This window comes from Crinia signifera, chromosome 4, assembly GCF_055691185.1.
Source record: "Crinia signifera chromosome 4, ASM5569118v1, whole genome shotgun sequence".
NCBI lineage: Eukaryota > Metazoa > Chordata > Amphibia > Anura > Myobatrachidae > Crinia > Crinia signifera.
The window spans coordinates 312,643,496-312,667,182 of record NC_139220.1 but is presented as its reverse complement, the minus strand read 5'-3'; the positions used below and the strand labels follow the sequence as shown (position 1 = coordinate 312,667,182).

The window sequence follows — 23,687 nt, the reverse complement described above, 5'->3', positions numbered from 1 at the left end:
TACATCAGCACCCCACAGGCGGCTACTGAGGGGGGGGCGTAATTACAGTATTTTGGACAGTAGAGGAATGGACACTGATGTAGTCTAGCGGCAGAAACTGCAGGATTTACCGTCACATGCAGCTGGGTGTACTGGGACTTCAGGTCCTACCTATGATGCCCCCAGTCCAAGCTCAGTACCAAGCTCTTGTATGTCAGCAGCCACTGAGTAAGGCCGGCATGAGGGCGGTGGACCTGTGTCTATCTGGCGGAGGTCAATGCCAATCACTGGTGGCAGGATGAGTCCTCGTCTGACTCTGTACACAGAGGTTTAGGTTTCTGCCACTATACTGATATGGAATGGGAAGTGTCTGCAGTCTGGATCAACAGTCTATAGGTCGGTACCAAAATGTCGACATTGACAAGGTCAACATTGACGAAAAGTCAACATGTACTAGGTAGTCATCGGCAAAAAGGTCGACATGAGCTTTTCAGCATTTTCTAGCCGTCAATGTCGACACCTGAGAAAGTGGACAAAGCAGTATAGCGCGGACCCCACGGGGTCAAAATCATTACGATCCCATTTAGGACAGATGAGACGGTGTCAGCACCGAGGGTAAACCCAACCCAATCATATGCTGATATGCGCCCATCATTCTATCTTCGTCTTTATTTCTTTTTTAAAGTGCTGTTCCATTAAAACAGATATATAGAGACATAAACGCATATATATGTGCAGTATAAGGCCTTCTGTTATAGAGGTGATAAGGTCCGGCCGTGTGGCAGATCAAGGGCCACAAGCTTTCTGCCTTCAACAGGGAACACAAATAATTAGTTCTGGACACAGAGAACAGAAGTCAGCGGAACGTGAGATTCACGGCCACATTGTAAGGACTCCGCTAGAAGCAGCACTCTGGGGACGGAACATCCCTAATCACAGGCGTAGGCAGCACCCAGGACAGGCAGGTCAGGTCTACAGAGAGTCCTCACACACAGATCAGGCCTGAAACGTGTCAGGGGGACAGCGCTCGACGCGTAATAACAGCTTGATCTGCAAGAACTGAGCCAGCCTAAGCTCGGAGACAGCCGCTTTCCTCTGGCTCTTGCATGTCACAAATCCCTGAGAATAGAATGTGTGAAGGAACCACAGCAGCGGTGCAAGAATATGCTAATGCCTCTGGGGTAGTCATGTGTTAATAGACGCACCCTACCTGCTTATGTGATCCCAGACGCATCATCGGATCACTCACTCTGCCCGACCAATGGTCATCTATATATCCTTCAGGTTACTCGCAGGTGCGTAGAAATTGGCTACTAGGTTTTGGACAATGATAGTGATGGAGTTGTACTAGAGGTGGACATGCCTGTGGTATTAGGCCCAGTGTGAGGCCACCGTACATTTGGGTTCCCCACATGTACATCACAATCACCTCTTTGACTTTCTCCACCAGCGCCTCTATCCTCTCCGGCGCTCTCTTGTCTGGACTTTTTGCCCGCTCTGCGTTAAACTGCCGCTGGCTTGTGTCTAGGTGAGTTCTCAGGTTCTTCGCGACTCTCACTAAACCAGTCATCAGTTTCATTGCTGGAAAAGGAGATAAAAACAAAAATTAATAGTTCTTCCAGTGCCCCCCCCCTTGAGTTGGCCACTGGAAGGACTATTTTCTCCAGCAGCCATTTAGCTGCCCCACCTAAAAGCAGCCCACTACCCAGGCTGAAGATAGAGGCGAATCCAGCAATAGTTGTGGTGACCACCAGGGAAATAAAGTTTTGTTTTTTTCACTCAGCAATTTTTTTTGTATTGAATATCACGGGTAACAGAAGCGTACACCCATGGTAATCTAACATTGGGCGCAAGGTAAGCAATGTCTGGTACTTATGTATTATCTGGGCGCCCGATTTTTTGATCGGGTCGGAAAAAATCGCATTGCATGCAACCAAATGGCATGCGATGCGATGGACGCGATTTTCCATTGGATTCAATGTTAAATGGTTCCTGTTCATACCCCCACTATCCAAGTGGGCGTGGAGTTGACTTTATATAGCGTCGCGAGCCCGAAGCGTGGCGAGGAATACATGTTAAGTAATCCGCGTCTGCTCGCCACGCTATAAAAAAATCAACTCCATGCCCACTTGGATAGTGGGGGTATGAACAGGGACCATTTAACATTGAATCCAATGGAAAATCGCGTTGATCGCATTGCATGCCATTTGGTTGCATGCAATGCGATTTTCCCAAAAAATCGTGTAGAATCACATCTGATTGTATGCCTTAAGTTAAGGCATACAATCAAAAAATCGGGCGCCCAGATACTACATAAGTACCCAATGTTTTTTTACATCACTGAACCTCGCTCCCAATTGAATTTCCTCCATAAGTTCTTCTTGACTTGTTGTCACCAGGGGCCTTATTCTGATCGGTGCGGCCGGATCCGAATATGCGGCCAGGACCGTGCGTGCGAAACCCCGCCTTCCATACGGATCGCCAACTCCGTCCGTACGCGGTAAGAAGCTGGCCGAACGGGCCGCACGTGTATTTTTCATGGAATACGCCTCCTCCATCTCAGGGAACCTCCCCCATCATTCGATGGTCGCAGCCTCAGACCACACGGACATTTTTCCGTGCAAAAGCAGGGATCTGGGCGGGCAGCTGACATCCGGCAAAGTCATATGTACGCCCCCTACACGTGCGTCACGGCCGCATTTCCATACGTACGCCCAGCGTTTGCATGGGAACGCCCATGAAACGTGGGGCGTATGCATATGGTAATGAGCCCAAATAGCCCTTCATGCCCCTCTCCACCCCCTGTTCGGAGTGTTCACATATCATGCGGAATTTGGCCGTACGCACCGCTCGCACATGCGCAGAGACGCCTCTGCACATGCGCAGACACAAAACATCGGCGGACCGACCGCACGCGGCCATTACCGCACCAACCAGAATAAGGGCCCAGGTCTTATCCACTTCATGCTTTTTACTATAGCAACGAAAGGGCTTGATTCAGCTGCGAGCGCTCAGTAAACGCAATGCCGATGTGTGCGCAGTTGTGTAATATTTTTTATTGTTCCGTGCATGTGCCGCAACGGAAGGACATATTTGCAAAGTGATTGGCAACTGTTCAATCTCAAAACCGCCGGTTTAGCGCACAACTGTAAATCTGTAAAGTTGCTGGGATCTCACCTGCGAAGGTGCTGGTGTGGCGGAAGGCGCGCACCTGCGAGTCAGACAGTCCGGCGAGTAGCGAGATGACAGTGTCCATGAGTATATCATCGTAGATGACGGTGTACTGGGAGCAGCTAACCAGCGTGGCCAGGAACTGCCCAAAATTCACCCGGAACTTCTTCCAGGGCAGAGTACTGAGGGACAGGGGGTAGTCTGGCGAGTCCTGCACAAGTGGGGATTGGGCCGGTTAAACAAGAGATTTATAAAGATGAAAATAAAACACTGGAGATAAATGTTTTTTTTTTTCCTTTAGGTTGATAGCGAAGTACCTCATCGAAGTCTTCGGTCATTTTCCTAATGATGTCTGTGTTCTGCATCCTGTCCATCATCTGCTGGGTCACGACACCTGAGGAGGAGGAGAAGGAGGAGGAGAAGGAGGAGGAGAGATTGGATTATATATAAGGCAAAAAAACTACAATCTGAATTCACTGGCCAGAGGCTTGGCGACCTAGCGAACAGGTCAGCGCATCCCACCGCCCTCATTCTCTCGCTGGCATATCTGGAGGTGTGTACGAGAATACATTGCCTGGCATGCGGCCGAAGAGGACAGAAACCATTTGATGGTCGGCGATAGAAGTCAGCCTAACTTTTATTTCCCGCTGCTGATCACCGAATACAGGTCAGACGCTGGGGTCATGTGGCGTCAGCCATCCGCCCCCGAGCAGGCAACACCACGCCGGTGTTCCCAGTGGAACGCCCAGCGGTTTTCATGGCGACGCCCATAAAACGCTGGGTGTTCCCTTGGTGCCGCCCCCTGCCGTTGCGGATGCCTCGGGGAGTGGGATACTCGCCGAAGGTTTTCCCAACATCGGAAAACGGGGCCCGAATTCGGACCCGCAAGAACGAGTCTGAATCAGCCCCAAAGCAAGCGGTACTCTAATTGGAAATCCATGTGCTCCGGTGTAGATACTGTTGCCTATGCTGACATTGTGCGAGCCAATCGTTTAGTGTCCACCGTTGATACCATAACTGATGCATCCACCTGTTACCAGTGACACCGCCGGGAGCAATGTCCGCTCTCTACAAACGCCGTCTTCCTGTACTAGGACTTCCACAGAAGAACAAGACCCCGAATAAATCACCTTTACACCCACACGCTTGGATGAGGAAGTTGATTAGCTCCAGCAAAGCGGACTCGTGGTCCTTCTTGTAATCATCCAGCCAATCATCTACATGGATCTGTACATGCACGCGACATGGGGATAAGAAGAAGGTATCACATGTCTTCTGTAAGATACAACAGTACGAGGAGCGGACATCATGTAGCAGATGGGCAGCTTCTCACCTGCATGGCAACCTTGCCCTGTCTGATAGCTTCAAACAGGTCTCCACCAACCGTCTCATCTCTCCGAACTTTCTTTGTGACCTAGAGGATAAAGCATGATAGTGTGAGGTTATGGTGCTAGGGACAAAGAGGTGTCTCACTCAGGCAAGAGGATGGAGCAATATGGTCATTAATCATACAATAACAGAGCTATGAGCCTGCCCCTCCCCCTGCAGGGTAACACAGACAGAAGAGAGCTATGAGCCTGCCCCTCCCCCTGCAGGGTGACACAGACAGAAGGGAGCTATGAGCCTGCCCCTCCCCCTGCACAGTGTGACACAGACAGAAGGGAGCTATGAGCCTGCCCCTCCCCCTGCAGGGTGACACAGACAGAAGGGAGCTATGAGCCTGCCCCTCCCCCTGCAGGGTGACACAGACAGAAGTGAGCTATGAGCCTGGCCCTCCCTCAGTATAGTGTTAGCCGTATAGAGATGGGCCTGTCTACATGCCTGCTCGGAACTGAGGGACACACAACCACTTCGGCAATAGCTGTAATATGTACAGGTTAACCACAAGGGCCACGTACTGGAACCACCTTTGGGAAAGGCTTGCGAGTCCTCTTGTGAGTTTTCCTCAAGGTATCTTCAAAGTCACTCCTGTCGTCATCAGAAAATTCCACAGGACTGTCCGTGCCCCTAAAATACACCCAGAAGTCACTAATACGGAGGAATGGCCACTGGTGGTAGTATATGAAACATCAGGACGACAGAAGACTTACGAATATACAGTATGCGTTCTCAGTTTTACCCCTGACACATACAAGACAAAATGGACATGAGGCTTATTGGACAAACAATAAAGATATTAACGTGTTTCCTTCTGGATCTGCTCTTGCACTGGGCTCTCCTCCTTCTGCGCCCGGCGCCCTGGCGGTGAGGCTCCTGGTAGCATGCCGAGCCGGCGAAGGTGAGGAAGACCCACTGGTCATATGAGAAGAGGTCTCCAAGGAGGAGCTGTGGGTGACGTGCTGCGACATGTCCGCAGTGGAAGAGCTGTCGGAAACACAAGAGATGGGACTGAGCAGAGTATGCCCTATGCGCCACCTATGTGGTGTTTACGCCTCAGAAGCTAGCATTAGATAGTTTCCAAACATCGATGGATAGCCACCGATGCTCAATGGTTCTCTGCCATCGATGGCTTATTGGAACCAAAATAGTTTTCACCACCCCAGCATGGGCACAGAGCTTAGTCCCGCCCTGGAAGCGCTCTATGCCCTGTTGTTTGATTGGTCCATGGCCTGGCCAGTACATGCTAAAGGTGGCCACAGGTGCAAACCATTAATGGTTCACCACTGATTATGTGCCAACGATGTTTAATGCTGGTGGCATCATCGATGGACAGCCCACCAATGGCCATCCCTAGCTGGTACTTTTAAAGCATCAAGTACAGTGTCTGGGTTTTGAAGGTTCTTCCCAAGAAAAAGATCCTTCTTTAATATATATGGACCAAATAGCTGAGTGCATGCGTTCTGGTTCTGTATACTGAAGACAATTATCATGGTACTAGGCTGTTTTAGTGGGGCGCTGCGACCTGCCTGATTTTTAAAGGGTAAAACGCGCCCGTTTTGCGGCGCCCTGCTAAAAGAACCTAGCCTGTCAGTCGCCGCTGCGGGCTTCTGCACGCCCCGGAAGAGACTTCAGCAGGCGGACACACCCATATTCGTGACATCGGCAGGCGGGCCCGCCTCGCCACAATCAAAGTAGGGATGGCCATCAATGATTCATGGCCGATGTCGAATACTTTTGCCATCGATGGGAGAGAACCAGATGGCTTTCCTCCATCGACGGAACAGCAAAACGATGTTTTGCTTTTTTTTTTTCAAAGTCCCGGGACACGGAGGATAGCTCCGCCCCCGACAGGCCCCACCTCGTGTTTTGATTGGCCCACAGGCCAATCAATCAAACTCAATGGATGACCATCGATATGTAAAAATATCGATGGTCATCCATTGCATAGTTTAGCACTATCGATGGCCAGTTGCAGAATTGCCATCGATGGCAACCAGCGATGACAATGGCAACGATGGCCATCTCTAAATCAAAGTGCCACATTTTTCTCCAGCACCCTGCCCTCCTGGAGGGAACACTATATATATATATATATATAATAGACGGCGGTAATAAAATGCTCACATTGTATGAGCACTACATGCGACATATACTGTATTAATTCACCCAGTGCAGTGGCACAAAACACACTATATATAGATGTTCAGTATACTGGTATATATAAATCTACAATATACACACTGGGCCCGATTCCGAGTCGCACGCGGGTCCACAATGGGACCACCTTGCTACCAGTATCCTAATGTAAGTATACACTACGCCGCCTATAGTTTTCTGCCCTCAGTCGTAAACACCTGTAACTCTGGGTAACTGGGTGCTAGAGATCTGCCCAAAATAGGAGCCCCCTTGGCATATGCAGGCCTCAGAATATGACACAGCTCTGGCTGCCCGCTGGCCTCTGCAATGTTGCTGCAGAGTAGCAACCATACCTGTCCGGGATACGGTCATTTGGTCTACAGCATGATGGCCGACAAGCATTTGGTCGACCTAGGGATATGTCGACATGGGTCAACACAAGCATTAGGTCAAGTCAAAAGGTCGACATGGGTTTTTTTCCACTGTTTTTGGAGCGTGGTGGGAGATAAAATAGTGTGCCGAGCGCAGCAAGGCACCGTGCCCAAAGCATTGCGAGCGAATGTAGTGCACTTCAAACTGTGTCCATGTCGACATTCCGGTCAAAAACACACGTCAACATCTTGACTGTCGACCCAATGGTGTCGACCCAATGCTGTAGACCAATTGATCCCGCTTAGAACGGAGCGGCGATACCTAAATATGAGCATAATTTCTACGGCACCTGCGCAGCTTGCCGACATGCCCCAATTGCGGGTGTATGACCTTAATTCATCACCCACCACCTGTATATAGGCACACACACACACAATATATACACTCATAAATGTACACATACAAAATACAGGACACACAACCTATGCTCTCTCCATAGCCCCACACGCCCTGCTGCTCCCGTACTGCACCTCTGCACCCGGCCGTGCTCACCTCCCGTGCAGGACAGGTAACTGATATAACGGGCAATGCGCGGGAAAACGACACCCCCGCCCACCGCTGGCCCCGACCTATCATTGTTATACAGGGCGAAGGGCCCCGCCCCTGAGGCACCGGACTAGCCAATAGGGATCGGGCCGTGCGTGTTGCTTCGGTGCCGCCATCTTGGTTGTGGCATCGTCGTGCCTTGGAGCTAGCGTCGCACCGCAGGTTAGCGTGTTATATTGTAGTGCTGCTGCCCCCAGTCAGCGTGTGTGGGGTTGCCGGCTTGTTGCTGCGGGCAGATCTTATAACTCAGCAGCCAAACTTCCCAGGCTATGGGCCGGGGCAGCACAATATACCGGATAGGCCACGCCCCTACACGCCACCAGCGCTGCACTACAGTGTACAAAATGGAGCCTGTGCAAAGATAGGGTTATGGGATTGCAAGTTTTCTTAGTGGAGAAGATGTGACAAAGCTTAAACTGGAGAGAGATAAAGTAACAGCCAATCAGCTTCTGCTATTTTTAAACACAGCCTGCAATATGGCAGGGGATGATTGTCTCATTATCTCTCTCTAAGGTTTGATACATCACCCCCTTAAGGTGCCCATACACTGCTGCGACGTCTTTCGGACACCCATACATCCCAACAGTCCCGATTTCAGCGGGACAGTCCCAATTATCAGGGCCTGTCCCGCTGTCCCTCCCGCGGCCGGCAGTGTCCCGCGGTGAGGGGGGCTGTTGGGAGTCCCCCCTGTTGCCTGCTAAGCAGCGGGGAATAAATGCTGTGCGCATGCGCACAGCGTCTATTCCCGCAGCCAGGGGGCTGGGGGCATGGCTAGAGGCTCACAAAAACCTCTGGGTCATGCCCCCATAGCGTCAAAATGGGGGTGTGGCCTCGCGGGAGAGCCGCGAGTATAGGCCATGCCCCCTGAATTAGGCCACGCCCCCCAAAATTTTCAGCGCGCATCAGCTGGTTCCCGCCTCCAGCACACCTAAAGTTGGGAAGTATGGACACCCAATACTCTGCATGCCGGCGGGACCTTCCCGGCGGCAGGGATGCACACGATCCTTTGTGATGGATCGAATGCAACCCTGCTTCCCGCACGCCTCGCCGCCTGGAGGGAGGTCCCAGAACGGGTGGTCAGACGGCCAGACCCTCCAACCTCCTGGTAGGGTGACAAACTCATCCCTTTAATCCGGGACACATATTAATTACACAGGTTCTGTGGCTGGCTTTCACCTGGTTTTAAACTGCCACACCTCAAGACTCCATTTCACCTGGTTTTAAACTGCCACAGAACCTGTGTAATTAATATGTGTCCCGGATTAAAGGGATGAGTTGGTCACCCTACCTCCTGGTCGGGTCCGATGCGCACGAGGCCGCGCCTCGGACCTGACTGCATGACAGGGAGAGGCGATTTGGTCCGATTTAACATGCCGATTGCTCGCAATCTGCTGAAATTGGACCAAATCGCCTCAGTGTATGGGCACCTTTAGCCTGACCTACCACCTGCATTGCTGGGACTTGTAGTGCCACAATGTTTGGAGAGCCAGTACCTATCACCACTATCGATGTCCCTGTGCAAATCCATCTAACCTAGTGCCCTATAATTACTGTATCATTTTTCAAAGCCACAGCCTGATTGACAGGTCTGGGGGTGGGGATGACCAGAATTCCCGTAAAGGTGGGCGTGTAGTATGCATTTTTTGCTGCGGCCATTGTCAGCAGAGTTCCTGGCATGACTGTGAAGCTGCCACGGTGATGCTTTCACAGTGGGGTCCGATGCTGCTCCTTGGACACAGCAGCGGATCACAGAAGCAGGTGGGAGTCTGTCTACACGAGACGCCTCTTGTTGCATTAGCATGCTGTCACATCGCTGCTGCCTCTATTAGGTCCATACGGGGGAATTCAATTACGGGCAGCCCCTATGGGGATGTGAGCAGTTTTGTGCAAATTCTGGATTTGCACCTTTCCCAGTGCAATTTCCCACGTAGTCTATTATAAAAGAAGGGGTCTGATTCAGAGAATCACGCAAAACCGATGTTTGTGCGGTACTCTTTACCTAGCACGGCGCCCATCGCGACCATCGAATGCACTAAAAAACGGGTGCGATGCGATGGCCGCGATTTCCCATAGGGACCAATGTTAAAAGTCAGATTGGTCGCGATTCTAGTGTTAAATGCCTCAATGCCCGCGATTTTTACATAGGAAACAATGTTAAATGGGCCACAGAGCCCTAATAGTCCCCCTGAAGTCTTAAATGGCCCCCACAATTTTTAACGCCACCCCACGATCAACGTGAACCCGAAGCGTGGCGAGCGCAGCGAGCCCGCGAGGGGCGGCGGTACGCGTCCTCCGACCTTTTCATACCCCCACTATCCACGTCGGCGTGGAGTTGAGAATAGAATAGTGTGGCGAGCGCAGCGAGCCACCGAGCCCGAAGCGTGGCGAGCGCAGCGAGCCCCGCGAGGGGACGCGGATACCTTCACAGGTAAACGCGTCCCCTCGCGGGCTTCACAGGTGTCCGCGTCGCCACGGACACCTGTGAAGCCCGCGAGGGGACGCGTATAACTGTGAAGGTATCCGCGTTCCCTCGCGGGGCTCGCTGCGCTCGCCACGCTTCGGGCTCGGTGGCTCGCTGCGCTCGCCACACTATTCTATTCTCAACTCCACGCCGACGTGGATAGTGGGGGTATGAAAAGTTCGGAGGACGCGTACCGCCGCCCCTCGCGGGCTCGCTGCGCTCGCCACGCTTCGGGTTCACGTTGATCGTGGGGTGGCGTTAAAAATTGTGGGGTCCATTTAAGACTTCAGGGGGACTATTAGGGCTCTGTGGCCCATTTAACATTGTTTCCTATGTAAAAATCGCGGGCATTGAGGCATTTAACGCTAAAATCGCGACCAATCTGACTTTTAACATTGATCCCTATGGGAAAATCGCGGGCATCGCGGGCATCGCGTCGCACCCGTTTTTTATGTACCCGCGATGCCCGCGATTTTTTACCCCCGACGCCCGCGATTGTAATCGCGGGCGCCGTTCTAGGTAAAGAGTACCGTTTGTGCATTTCAGCAATTCTTTTCTATGCATTACACCCGCGTCATTAAGTCACACTCCGCATGTGTCAAATTTAGTTACCAACAGCGGCAGTCAGCATTTGTGGGAGGTAACGTGAGGGTGGCGACGCAAACGTAGCCATGTTGTGACCAATGCGGGGGTGGGGGCAGTGTATCAGGCTGCGTCTGTGTACGCAGCTGACAGCTTACATTCTGACGTTTTGTGTGTGTGTGTGACTTTGTGTGTCTGCCTATTATTGTGTGTAACTGTGTCTGCCAGTGTGTGGTTGTCTGTGTAACTGTTTGTGTGTGTGTGTGTGTGTGTGTGTAACTTTGTGTGTCTGCCTATTATTGTGTGTAACTGTGTCTGCCAGTGTGTGGTTGTCTGTGTAACTGTTTGTGTGTGTGTGTGTGTGTAACTTTGTGTGTCTGCCTATTATTGTGTGTAACTGTGTCTGCCAGTGTGTGGTTGTCTGTGTAACTGTTTGTATCTGTGTGTGCAAGAGCAATTGTGTGTGTATGTGTGCACCTGCTAACTCTCTAATGACTCTTAAATGTCAAGTCACTGAAGAGTGACGGTTGGGGGCACAGAGGAGGAGGGAAGTGACTGGCATTCAGACTAAGCATACCATACATTTTCTGCACACGGGACACACATGAGTTACACAGGTTCTGTGGCTGGCTCACTTCAAGCCTGCATGTCACCTAAGCAGCCACAGAACCTATGTAATCCATGTGTGTCCATGTTTAAAGGGATAGTGTGCCATTTCTCCCAACTGTCCCATTTGTCGTGGGACAGTCCCTTTTTTTAGGGACTATCCCGCATCCCACCCGTGGCTGGCAGTGTCCCGTGGTGGTTGGAGCGGTTGGGAGTCCTCCCTGTCAGAGCAGCAGGAAATACATGTTGTGCGCACAGCGTCTATACAGGGAAGCAGGGGCACAGGGGGTGTGGCCAGCAACTCAAAGCGCTGGCCATTCCTCCCAACAGTGATGAAAATGGGGCGTGGCCTTTCGGTCGTGGCATTGTCGCTAATTTATGCCCCCTTTGTCGAAGGCTACATCCCTTATCCAGGGACGAGCCGGGGGTCCCAACACACGATTTTAAAATGTTGGGAGGTATGGTATAGTAGTCCTAATTATACTGCATCTATCTATCTATCTATCTATCTATCTATCTATCTATCTATCTATCTATCTATCTGTCTGTCTGTCTGTCTATCTACTGTATGTATCTATATACTGCATCTATATATCTATCTATCTATCTATCTATCTATCTATCTATCTATCTATCTATCTATCTATCTATCTATCTATCTATCTATCTATCTATCTATTGCATCTATCTATCTATCTATCTATCTATCTATCTATCTATCTATCTATCTATCTATCTATCTATCTATCTGTCTGTCTACTGTATGTATCTATATACTGCATCTATCTATCTATCTATCTATCTATCTATCTATCTATCTATCTATCTATCTATCTATCTATCTATCTATCTATCTATTGCATCTATCTATCTATCTATCTATCTATCTATCTATCTATCTATCTATCTATCTATCTATCTATCTATCTATATACTGCGTCTATCTATATCTATTGTGTATAACCTACTGCATCTATCTATCTACCTATCTATCTATTTAAATATGACCAGTGATACCCCTTTCATATGGCACCTCTGACCCGGGTTAATGCCGGGTTGCTGACATGCTGACCCAGGTTAAGGTGCAATATGAAAGCACCAAAGCTTATATCCCAGGACGACCGACCCGGCAATTCAACCCAGGTCATAAGAAGGGTTAAACCCAGGTCGCTGTCTGTATAACGGGCGACCCCTGTTTAGTGAGAAAGCGCCTGACTTGGGTCGGACCCGGAATCACGATCCCAGGTCTGACCCGTGTTTGCTATGTGAAAGGGGTATGATAAATCTTACACGGATAACCTATTTCTAGCTATTGTACATTGTTATAGCTCTCTCTCTCCCCCTCTCTCTCTCTCTCTCTCTCTCTCTCTCTCTGTCTCCCTCTCCCCATCTCCCCCTCCCTCTCTCCCTGTCACGGCACAGATGAGCTGTGTGTCCCTGATGCACGGGTGGGATATCATTAGCCTCCTGCACACGCCCTGTCTGTGATATAGATAGTAACCATCCGACGGCTCTAGGACCGTGCAGCTTGTCTCATCTCCTTTGTCTTCCAGCTGATCCAGTGCCGGGCTCCTATATACCTCTTCTCTCTGTATGTAACCCTGTATATATGTCTGTATATATCTCTATGTGAAGAACCTGAATTCTTTCTATGTGCGTGTGTGTGTGTGTGTGTGTGTGTCTCTGTTCCCTGTATCTGACTGTGTTGTTCATAGGTGTAAAATGCTCGGTATAGCCCTGGAATCATTGTCCAGCTTATGGTACCCTATATATACTACCCTAATGTCTCTGTGTCCCCCTGTATATCACCTGTACTGTCTCTCTATCCCCCTGTATATCACCTCTACTGCCTCTCTATCCCCCTGTATATAACCTGTACTGTCTCTCTATCCTCCTGTATATCACCTGTACTGTCTCTCTATCCCCCTGTATATCACCTGTACTGTCTCTCTATCCCCCTGTATATCACCTGTACTGTCTCTCTGTGTCCCTGTATATCACCTGTACTGTCTCTCTGTGTCCCTGTATATCACCTGTACTGTCTTTGTGTCCCCATGTATATCACCTGTACTGTCTCTCTATCCCGCTGTATATCACCTGTACTGTCTCTCTATCCCCCTGTATATCACCTGTACTGCCTCTCTGTCCCCGTGTATATCACCTGTACCGTCTCTCTATCCCCCTGTATATAACCTGTACTGTCTCTCTATCCCCCTGTATATCACCTGTACTGTCTCTCTATCCCCCTGTATATCACCTGTACTGTCTCTCTATCCCCCTGTATATCACCTGTACTGTCTCTCTATCCCCCTGTATATCACCTGTACTGCCTCTCTATCCCCTCTATATTACCTGTACTGTCTCTCTATCCCCCTGTATATCACCTGTACCGTCTCTCGATCCCCCTGTATATAACCTGTACTGTCTCTCTATCCCCCTGCATATCACCTGTACTGCCTCTCTATCCCCCTGTATATCACCTGTACTGTCTCTCTATCCCCCTGTATATCACCTGTACTGCCTCTCTATCCCCCTGTATATCCCCTGTACTGTCTCTCTATCCCCCTGTATATCCCCTGTACTGTCTCTCTATCCCCCTGTATATCACCTGTACTGTCTCTGTGACCCACTGTATATCACCTGTACTGCCTCTCTATCCCCCTGTATATCACCTGTACTACCTCTCTATCCCCCTGTATATCACCTGTACTGTCTCTCTATCCCCCTGTATATCACCTGTACTGTCTCTGTGTCCCCCTGTATATCACCTGTACCGTCTCTCTGTCCCCATGTATATCACCTGTACTGTCTCTCTATCCCCCTGTATATCACATGTACTGTCTCTCTATCCCCCTGTATATCACATGTACTGTCTCTCTATCCCCCTGTATATCACCTGTACTGTCTCTGTGTCCCACTGTATATAACCTGTACTGCCTCTCTATCCCCCTGTATATCACCTGTACTGTCTCTCTATCCCCTGTATATCACCTGTACTGTCTCTCTATCCCCCTGTATATCACCTGTACTGTCTCTCTATCCCCCTGTATATCACCTGTACTGTCTCTCTATCCCCCTGTATATCACCTGTACTGTCTCTCTGTGTCCCTGTATATCACCTGTACTGTCTCTCTGTGTCCCTGTATATCACCTGTACTGTCTCTGTGTCCCCATGTATATCACCTGTACTACCTCTTTATCCCCCTGTATATCACCTGTACTGCCTCTCTATCCCCCTGTATATCACCTGTACTGCCTCTCTATCCCCCTGTATATTACCTGTACTGCCTCTCTGTCCCCCTGTATATCACCTGTACTGTCTCTCTATCCTCCTGTATATCACCTGTACTGCTTCTCTGTCCCCATGTATATCACCTGTACTGTCTCTCTGTCCCCATGTATATCACCTGTACTGTCTCTGTGTCCCCCTGTATATCACCTGTACTGTCTCTCTATCCCCATGTATATCACCTGTACTGTCTCTCTATGTCCCTGTATATCACCTGTACTGTCTCTGTGTCCCCATGTATATCACCTGTACTGCCTCTCTATCCCCCTGTATATCACCTGTACTGTCTCTGTGTCCCCATGTATATCACCTGTACTGCCTCTCTATCCCCCTGTATATCACCTGTACTGCCTCTCTATCCCCCTGTATATCACCTGTACTGCCTCTCTATCCCCCTGTATATTACCTGTACTGCCTCTCTGTCCCCCTGTATATCACCTGTACTGTCTCTCTATCCCCCTGTATATCACCTGTACTGTCTCTCTATCCCCCTGTATATCACCTGTACTGCTTCTCTATCCCCCTGTATATCACCTGTACCGCCTCTCAATCCCCCTGTAAATCACCTGTACCCTCTCTCTTTTCCCCTGTATATCACCTGTACTGCCTCTCTGTCCCCCTGTATATCACCTGTACTTCCTCTCTGTCCCCATGTATATCACCTTACTGCCTCTCTATCCCCCTGTATATCACCTTACTGCCTCTCTATCCCCCTGTATATCACCTGTACTGCCTCTCTATCCCCCTGTATATCACCTGTACTGTCTCTCTATCCCCCTGTATATCACCTGTACTGTCTCTCTATCCCCCTGTATATCACCTGTACTGCCTCTCTATCCCCTCTATATTACCTGTACTGTCTCTCTATCCCCCTGTATATCACCTGTACCGTCTCTCTATCCCCCTGTATATAACCTGTACTGCCTCTCTATCCCCCTGCATATCACCTGTACTGCCTCTCTATCCCCCTGTATATCACCTGTACTGTCTCTCTATCCCCCTGTATATCACCTGTACTGCCTCTCTATCCCCCTGTATATCCCCTGTACTGTCTCTCTATCCCCCTGTATATCCCCTGTACTGTCTCTCTATCCCCCTGTATATCACCTGTACTGTCTCTGTGTTCCACTGTATATCACCTGTACTGCCTCTCTATCCCCCTGTATATCACCTGTACTGCCTCTCTATCCCCCTGTATATCACCTGTACTGTCTCTCTATCCCCCTGTATATCACCTGTACTGTCTCTGTGTCCCCCTGTATATCACCTGTACCGTTTCTCTGTCCCCATGTATATCACCTGTACTGTCTCTCTATCCCCCTGTATATCACCTGTACCGTCTCTCTATCCCCCTGTATATCACCTGTACTGCCTCTCTATCCCCCTGTATATCACCTGTACTGTCTCTGTGTCCCCCTGTATATCACCTGTACCGTCTCTCTGTCCCCATGTATATCACCTGTACTGTCTCTCTATCCCCCTGTATATCACCTGTACTGTCTCTCTATCCCCCTGTATATCACCTGTACTGTCTCTCTATCCCCCTGTATATCACCTGTACTGTCTCTGTGTCCCACTGTATATAACCTGGACTGCCTCTCTATCCCCCTGTATATCACCTGTACTGTCTCTATGTGTCCCTGTATATCACCTGTACTGTCTCTCTGTGTCCCTGTATATCACCTGTACTGTCTCTCTATCCCCCTGTATATCACCTGTACTGTCTCTCTATCCCCCTGTATATCACCTGTACTGTCTCTCTGTGTCTCTGTATATCACCTGTACTGTCTCTCTGTGTCCCTGTATATCACCTGTACTGTCTCTGTGTCCCCATGTATATCACCTGTACTACCTCTTTATCCCCCTGTATATCACCTGTACTGCCTCTCTATCCCCCTGTATATCACCTGTACTGTCTCTGTGTCCCACTGTATATAACCTGGACTGCCTCTCTATCCCCCTGTATATCACCTGTACTGTCTCTCTGTGTCCCTGTATATCACCTGTACTGTCTCTCTATCCCCCTGTATATCACCTGTACTGTCTCTCTATCCCCCTGTATATCACCTGTACTGTCTCTCTATCCCCCTGTATATCACCTGTACTGTCTCTCTGTGTCCCTGTATATCACCTGTACTGTCTCTCTGTGTCCCTGTATATCACCTGTACTGTCTCTGTGTCCCCATGTATATCACCTGTACTACCTCTTTATCCCCCTGTATATCACCTGTACTGCCTCTCTATCCCCCTGTATATCACCTGTACTGCCTCTCTATCCCCCTGTATATTACCTGTACTGCCTCTCTGTCCCCCTGTGTAACACCTGTACTGTCTCTCTATCCTCCTGTATATCACCTGTACTGCTTCTCTGTCCCCATGTATATCACCTGTACTGTCTCTCTGTCCCCATGTATATCACCTGTACTTCCTCTCTGTCCCCATGTATATCACCTGTACTGTCTCTCTGTCCCCCTGTATATCACCTGTACTGTCTCTATCCCCCTGTATATCAACTGTACTGTCTCTCTATCCCCCTGTATATCACCTGTACTGTCTCTCTATCCCCCTGTATATCACTGTACTGCCTCTCTATCCACCTGTATATCACCTGTACTGTCTCTCTATCCCCCTGTATATCACCTGTACTGTCTCTCTATCCCCATGTATATCACCTGTACTGTCTCTCTGTGTCCCTGTATATCACCTGTACTGTCTCTGTGTCCCCATGTATATCACCTGTATTGCCTCTCTATCCCCCTGTATATCACCTGTACTGCCTATTTATCCCCCTGTATATCACCTGTACTGTCTCTCTATCCCCCTGTATATCACCTGTACTGCCTCTCTATTCCCCTGTATATCACCTGTACTGCTTCTCTATCCCCCTGTATATCACCTGTACCGCCTCTCAATCCCCCTGTAAATCACCTGTACCCTCTCTCTATCCCCCTGTATATCACCTGTACCGCCTCTCAATCCCCCTGTAAATCACCTGTACCATCTCTCTATCCCCCTGTATATCATATGTACTGTCTCTCTATCCCCCTGTATATCACCTGTACTGTCTCTCTATCCCACGGTATATCCCCTGTACTGTCTCTCTGCCCCCCTGTATATCACCTGTACTGCCTCTCTATCCCCCTGCATATCACCTTTACTGTCTCTCTATCCCGCTGTATATCACTTGTACTGTCTCTCTATCCCCCTGTATATCACCTGTACCGTCTCTCTATCCACCAGTATATCACCTGTACCGTCTCTCTATCCCCCTGTATATCACTTGTACTGTATCTCTATCCCCCCTTTATATCACCTGTACTGTCTCTCTATCCCCCTGTATATCACCTGTACTGTCTCTCTATCCCCCTGTATATCACCTGTACTGTCTCTGTGTCCCCCTGTATATCACCTGTACCGTCTCTCTGTCCCCATGTATATCACCTGTACTGTCTCTCTATCCCCCTGTATATCACCTGTACTGTCTCTCTATCCCCCTGTATATCACCTGTACTGTCTCTCTATCCCCCTGTATATCACCTGTACTGTCTCTGTGTCCCACTGTATATAACCTGTACTGCCTCTCTATCCCCCTGTATATCACCTGTACTGTCTCTCTGTGTCCCTGTATATCACCTGTACTGTCTCTCTATCCCCCTGTATATCACCTGTACTGTCTCTCTATCCCCCTGTATATCACCTGTACTGTCTCTCTATCCCCCTGTATATCACCTGTACTGTCTCTCTGTGTCCATGTATATCACCTGTACTGTCTCTCTGTGTCCCTGTATATCACCTGTACTGTCTCTGTGTCCCCATGTATATCACCTGTACTACCTCTTTATCCCCCTGTATATCACCTGTACTGCCTCTCTATCCCCCTGTATATCACCTGTACTGCCTCTCTATCCCCCTGTATATTACCTGTACTGCCTTTCTGTCCCCCTGTATAACACCTGTACTGTCTCTCTATCCTCCTGTATATCACCTGTACTGCTTCTCTGTCCCCATGTATATCACCTGTACTGTCTCTCTGTCCCCATGTATATCACCTGTACTGTCTCTGTGTCCCCCTGTATATTACCTGTACTGTCTCTCTGTCCCCATGTATATCACCTGTACTACCTCTTTATCCCCCTGTATATCACCTGTACTGCCTCTCTATCCCCCTGTATATCACCTGTACTGCCTCTCTATCCCCCTGTATATTACCTGTACTGCCTTTCTGTCCCCCTGTATAACACCTGTACTGTCTCTCTATCCTCCTGTATATCACCTGTACTGCTTCTCTGTCCCCATGTGTATCACCTGTACTGTCTCTCTGTCCCCATGTATATCACCTGTACTGTCTCTGTGTCCCCCTGTATATTACCTGTACTGTCTCTCTGTCCCCCTGTATATCACCTGTACTGTCTCTATCCTCCTGTATATCAACTGTACTGTCTCTCTATCCCCCTGTATATCACCTGTACTGTCTCTCTATCCCCCTGTATATCACTGTACTGCCTCTCTATCCCCCTGTATATCACCTGTACTGTCTCTCTATCCCCCTGTATATCACCTGTACTGTCTCTCTATCCCCATGTATATCACCTGTACTGTCTCTCTGTGTCCCTGTATATCACCTGTACTGTCTCTGTGTCCCCATGTATATCACCTGTATTGCCTCTCTATCCCCCTGTATATCACCTGTACTGCCTCTTTATCCCCCTGTATATCACCTGTACTGTCTCTCTATCCCCCTGTATATCACCTGTACTGCCTCTCTATCCCCCTGTATATTACCTGTACTGCCTCTCTGTCCCCCTGTATATCACCTGTACTGTCTCTCTATCCCCCTGTATATCACCTGTACTGTCTCTCTATCCCCCTGTATATCACCTGTACTGCTTCTCTATCCCCCTGTATATCACCTGTACCGCCTCTCAATCCCCCTGTAAATCACCTGTACCCTCTCTCTATCCCCCTGTATATCACCTGTACTGCCTCTCTGTCCCCCTGTATATCACCTGTACTTCCTCTCTGTCCCCATGTATATCACCTGTACTTCCTCTCTGTCCCCATGTATATCACCTTACTGCCTCTCTACCCCCCTGTATATCACCTGTACTGCCTCTCTGTCCCCATGTATATCACATGTACTGCCTCTCTGTCCCCATGTATATCACCTGTACTGCCTCTCTATCCCCCTGTATATCACCTCTACTGCCTCTCTGTCCCCATGTATATCACCTGTACTGCCTCTCTGTCCCCCTGTATATCACCTGTACTGTCTCTCTATCCCCCTGTATATCACCTGTACTGTCTCTCTATCCCCCTGTATATCACCTGTACTGTCTATCCCCCTGTATATCACCTGTACTGTCTCTCTGTCCCCCTGTATATCACCTGTACCGTCTCTCTATCCCCCTGTATATCACATGTACCGTCTCTCTGTCCCCCTGTATATCACCTGTACTGTCTCTCTATCCCCCTGTATATCACCTGTACTGTCTCTCTATCCCCCTGTATATCACCTGTACTGTCTCTCTATCCCCCTGTATATCACCTGTACTGCCTATCTATCCCCCTGTATATAACCTGTCCGCCTATCTATCCCCCTGTATATCAGCTGTACGGTCTCTCTATCCCTCTGTATATCACCTGTACTGTCTCTCTATCCCCCTGTATATCACCTGTACCATCTTTCTATCCCCAGTAAATCACCTGTACCGTCTCTCTATCCCCCTGTATATCACCTGTACTGTCTCTCTATCCCCCTGTATATCACCTGTAATATCTCTATATCCTCCTGTATATCACCTGTACTGTATCTCTATCCCACTGTATATCCCCTGTACTGTCTCTCTGCCCCCCTGTATATCACCTTTACTCTCTCTCTATCCCGCTGTATATCACTTGTACTGTCTCTCTATCCCTCCTGTATATCACCTGTACCATCTCTCTATCCCCCTGTATATCATATGTACTGTCTCTCTATCCCCCTGTATATCACCTGTACTGTCTCTCTATCCCACGGTATATCCCCTGTACTGTTTCTCTGCCTCCCTGTATATCACCTGTACTGCCTCTCTATCCCCCTGCATATCACCTTTACTGTCTCTCTATCCCGCTGTATATCACTTGTACTGTCTCTCTATCCCCCTGTATATCACCTGTACCGTCTCTCTATCCACCAGTATATCACCTGTACCGTCTCTCTATCCCCCTGTATATCACTTGTACTGTCTCTCTATCCCCCCTTTATATCACCTGTACTGTCTCTCTATCCCCCTGTATATCACCTGTACTGTCTCTCTATCCCGCTGTATATCACCTGTACCGTCTCTCTATCCCCCTGTATATCACTTGTACTGTCTCTCTATCCCCCCTTTATATCACCTGTACTGTCTCTCTATCCCCCTGTATATCACCTGTACTGTCTCTCTATCCCACTGTATATCACCTGTACTGCCTCTCTATTCCCCTGTATATCAACTGTAAAGTCTCTCTATCCCCCTGTATATAACCTGTACTGTCTCTCTATCCTCCTGTATATCACCTGTACTGTCTCTCTGTCCCCCTGTATATCACCTGTACTGCTGCTCTATCCCCCTTTATATCAACTGTACTGTCTCTCTATCCCCCTGTATATCACATGTACTGTCTCAATATCCCCCTGTATATCACCTGTACTGTCTCTCTATCCCCCTGTATATCACCTGTACTGTCTCTCTATCCCCCTGTATATCACCTTAACTGCTTCTCTATCCCCCTGTATATCACCTGTACCGCCTCTCAATCCCCCTGTAAATCACCTGTACCCTCTCTCTATCCCCCTGTATATCACCTGTACTGCCTCTCTGTCCCCCTGTATATCACCTGTACTTCCTCTCTGTCCCCATGTATATCACCTGTACTGTCTCTCTATCCCCCTGTATATCACCTTACTGCCTCTCTATCCCCCTGTATATCACCTGTACTGCCTCTCTGTCCCCATGTATATCACCTGTACTGTCTCTCTATCCCCCTGTATATCACCTGTACTGCCTCTTTATTCCCCTGTATATCACCTGTACTGTCTCTCTATCCCCCTGTATATCACCTGTACTGCCTCTCTATCCCCCTGTATATTACCTGTACTGCCTCTCTGTCCCCCTGTATATCACCTGTACTGTCTCTCTATCCCCCTGTATATCACCTGTACTGTCTCTCTATCCCCCTGTATATCACCTGTACTGCTTCTCTATCCCCCTGTATATCACCTGTACCGCCTCTCAATCCCCCTGTAAATCACCTGTACCCTCTCTCTATCCCCCTGTATATCACCTGTACTGCCTCTCTGTCCCCCTGTATATCACCTGTACTTCCTCTCTGTCCCCATGTATATCACCTGTACTTCCTCTCTGTCCCCATGTATATCACCTTACTGCCTCTCTGTCCCCCTGTATATCACCTGTACTGCCTCTCTGTCCCCATGTATATCACATGTACTGCCTCTCTATCCCCCTGTATATCACCTGTACTGCCTCTCTATCCCCCTGTATATTACCTGTACTGCCTCTCTGTCCCCCTGTATATCACCTGTACTGTCTCTGTGTCCCCATGTATATCACCTGTATTGCCTCTCTATCCCCCTGTATATCACCTGTACTGCCTCTTTATCCCCCTGTATATCACCTGTACTGTCTCTCTATCCCCCTGTATATCACCTGTACTGCCTCTCTATCCCCCTGTATATTACCTGTACTGCCTCTCTGTCCCCCTGTATATCACCTGTACTGTCTCTCTATCCCCCTGTATATCACCTGTACTGTCTCTCTATCCCCCTGTATATCACCTGTACTGCTTCTCTATCCCCCTGTATATCACCTGTACCGCCTCTCAATCCCCCTGTAAATCACCTGTACCCTCTCTCTATCCCCCTGTATATCACCTGTACTGCCTCTCTGTCCCCCTGTATATCACCTGTACTTCCTCTCTGTCCCCATGTATATCACCTGTACTTCCTCTCTGTCCCCATGTATATCACCTTACTGCCTCTCTATCCCCCTGTATATCACCTGTACTGCCTCTCTGTCCCCATGTATATCACATGTACTGCCTCTCTGTCCCCATGTATATCACCTGTACTGCCTCTCTATCCCCCTGTATATCACCTCTACTGCCTCTCTGTCCCCATGTATATCACCTGTACTGCCTCTCTGTCCCCCTGTATATCACCTGTACTGTCTCTCTATCCCCCTGTATATCACCTGTACTGTCTCTCTATCCCCCTGTATATCACCTGTACTGTCTATCCCCCTGTATATCACCTGTACCGTCTCTCTATCCCCCTGTATATCACATGTACCGTCTCTCTGTCCCCCTGTATATCACCTGTACTGTCTCTCTATCCCCCTGTATATCACCTGTACTGTCTCTCTATCCCCCTGTATATCACCTGTACTGTCTCTCTATCCCCCTGTATATCACCTGTACTGCCTATCTATCCCCCTGTATATAACCTGTCCGCCTATCTATCCCCCTGTATATCAGCTGTACGGTCTCTCTATCCCTCTGTATATCACCTGTACTGTCTCTCTATCCCCCTGTATATCACCTGTACCATCTTTCTATCCCCAGTAAATCACCTGTACCGTCTCTCTATCCCCCTGTATATCACCTGTACTGTCTCTCTATCCCCCTGTATATCACCTGTAATATCTCTATATCCTCCTGTATATCACCTGTACTGTATCTCTATTCCACTGTATATCCCCTGTACTGTCTCTCTGCCCCCCTGTATATCACCTTTACTCTCTCTCTATCCCGCTGTATATCACTTGTACTGTCTCTCTATCCCTCCTGTATATCACCTGTACCATCTCTCTATCCCCCTGTATATCATATGTACTGTCTCTCTATCCCCCTGTATATCACCTGTACTGTCTCTCTATCCCACGGTATATCCCCTGTACTGTCTCTCTGCCTCCCTGTATATCACCTGTACTGCCTCTCTATCCCCCTGCATATCACCTTTACTGTCTCTCTATCCCGCTGTATATCACTTGTACTGTCTCTCTATCCCCCTGTATATCACCTGTACCGTCTCTCTATCCACCAGTATATCACCTGTACCGTCTCTCT

General features: G+C 49.1%; 2 protein-coding genes across 8 annotated transcripts in view; one reads left to right on the top strand and one right to left on the bottom strand.

The window, feature by feature from the left end:
- The window catches only part of STAG3 (STAG3 cohesin complex component), a 28,054-nt gene extending 20,340 nt beyond the window's left edge, over positions 1-7,714 (bottom strand). For 2 of the 7 annotated variants that reach the window (XM_083185485.1, XM_083185490.1), the window contains exons 1-8: positions 7,521-7,656; positions 5,332-5,514; positions 5,049-5,157; positions 4,484-4,564; positions 4,281-4,377; positions 3,468-3,544; positions 3,157-3,361; positions 1,409-1,560 (exon numbers count right to left, since the gene is read on the bottom strand). In XM_083185485.1, coding sequence (XP_083041611.1) covers positions 1,409-1,560; positions 3,157-3,361; positions 3,468-3,544; positions 4,281-4,377; positions 4,484-4,564; positions 5,049-5,157; positions 5,332-5,498 — 888 coding nt within the window. In that variant the 5' untranslated portion in view covers positions 5,499-5,514; positions 7,521-7,656. Of the gene's footprint in view, positions 1-1,408; positions 1,561-3,156; positions 3,362-3,467; positions 3,545-4,280; positions 4,378-4,483; positions 4,565-5,048; positions 5,158-5,240; positions 5,515-7,520 lie in introns of those variants that run through there. The other 5 variants (XM_083185486.1, XM_083185489.1, XM_083185488.1 and 2 more) reach the window with 5 other exon arrangements.
- GPC2 (glypican 2) overlaps positions 7,671-23,687 on the top strand; it is a 48,016-nt gene continuing 31,999 nt past the window's right edge. The window contains exons 1-2 of the mRNA XM_083185493.1: positions 7,671-7,806; positions 12,847-12,884. The gene's annotated coding sequence lies outside the window, so the exon portion shown is untranslated. The remainder of the gene's footprint in view (positions 7,807-12,846; positions 12,885-23,687) is intronic.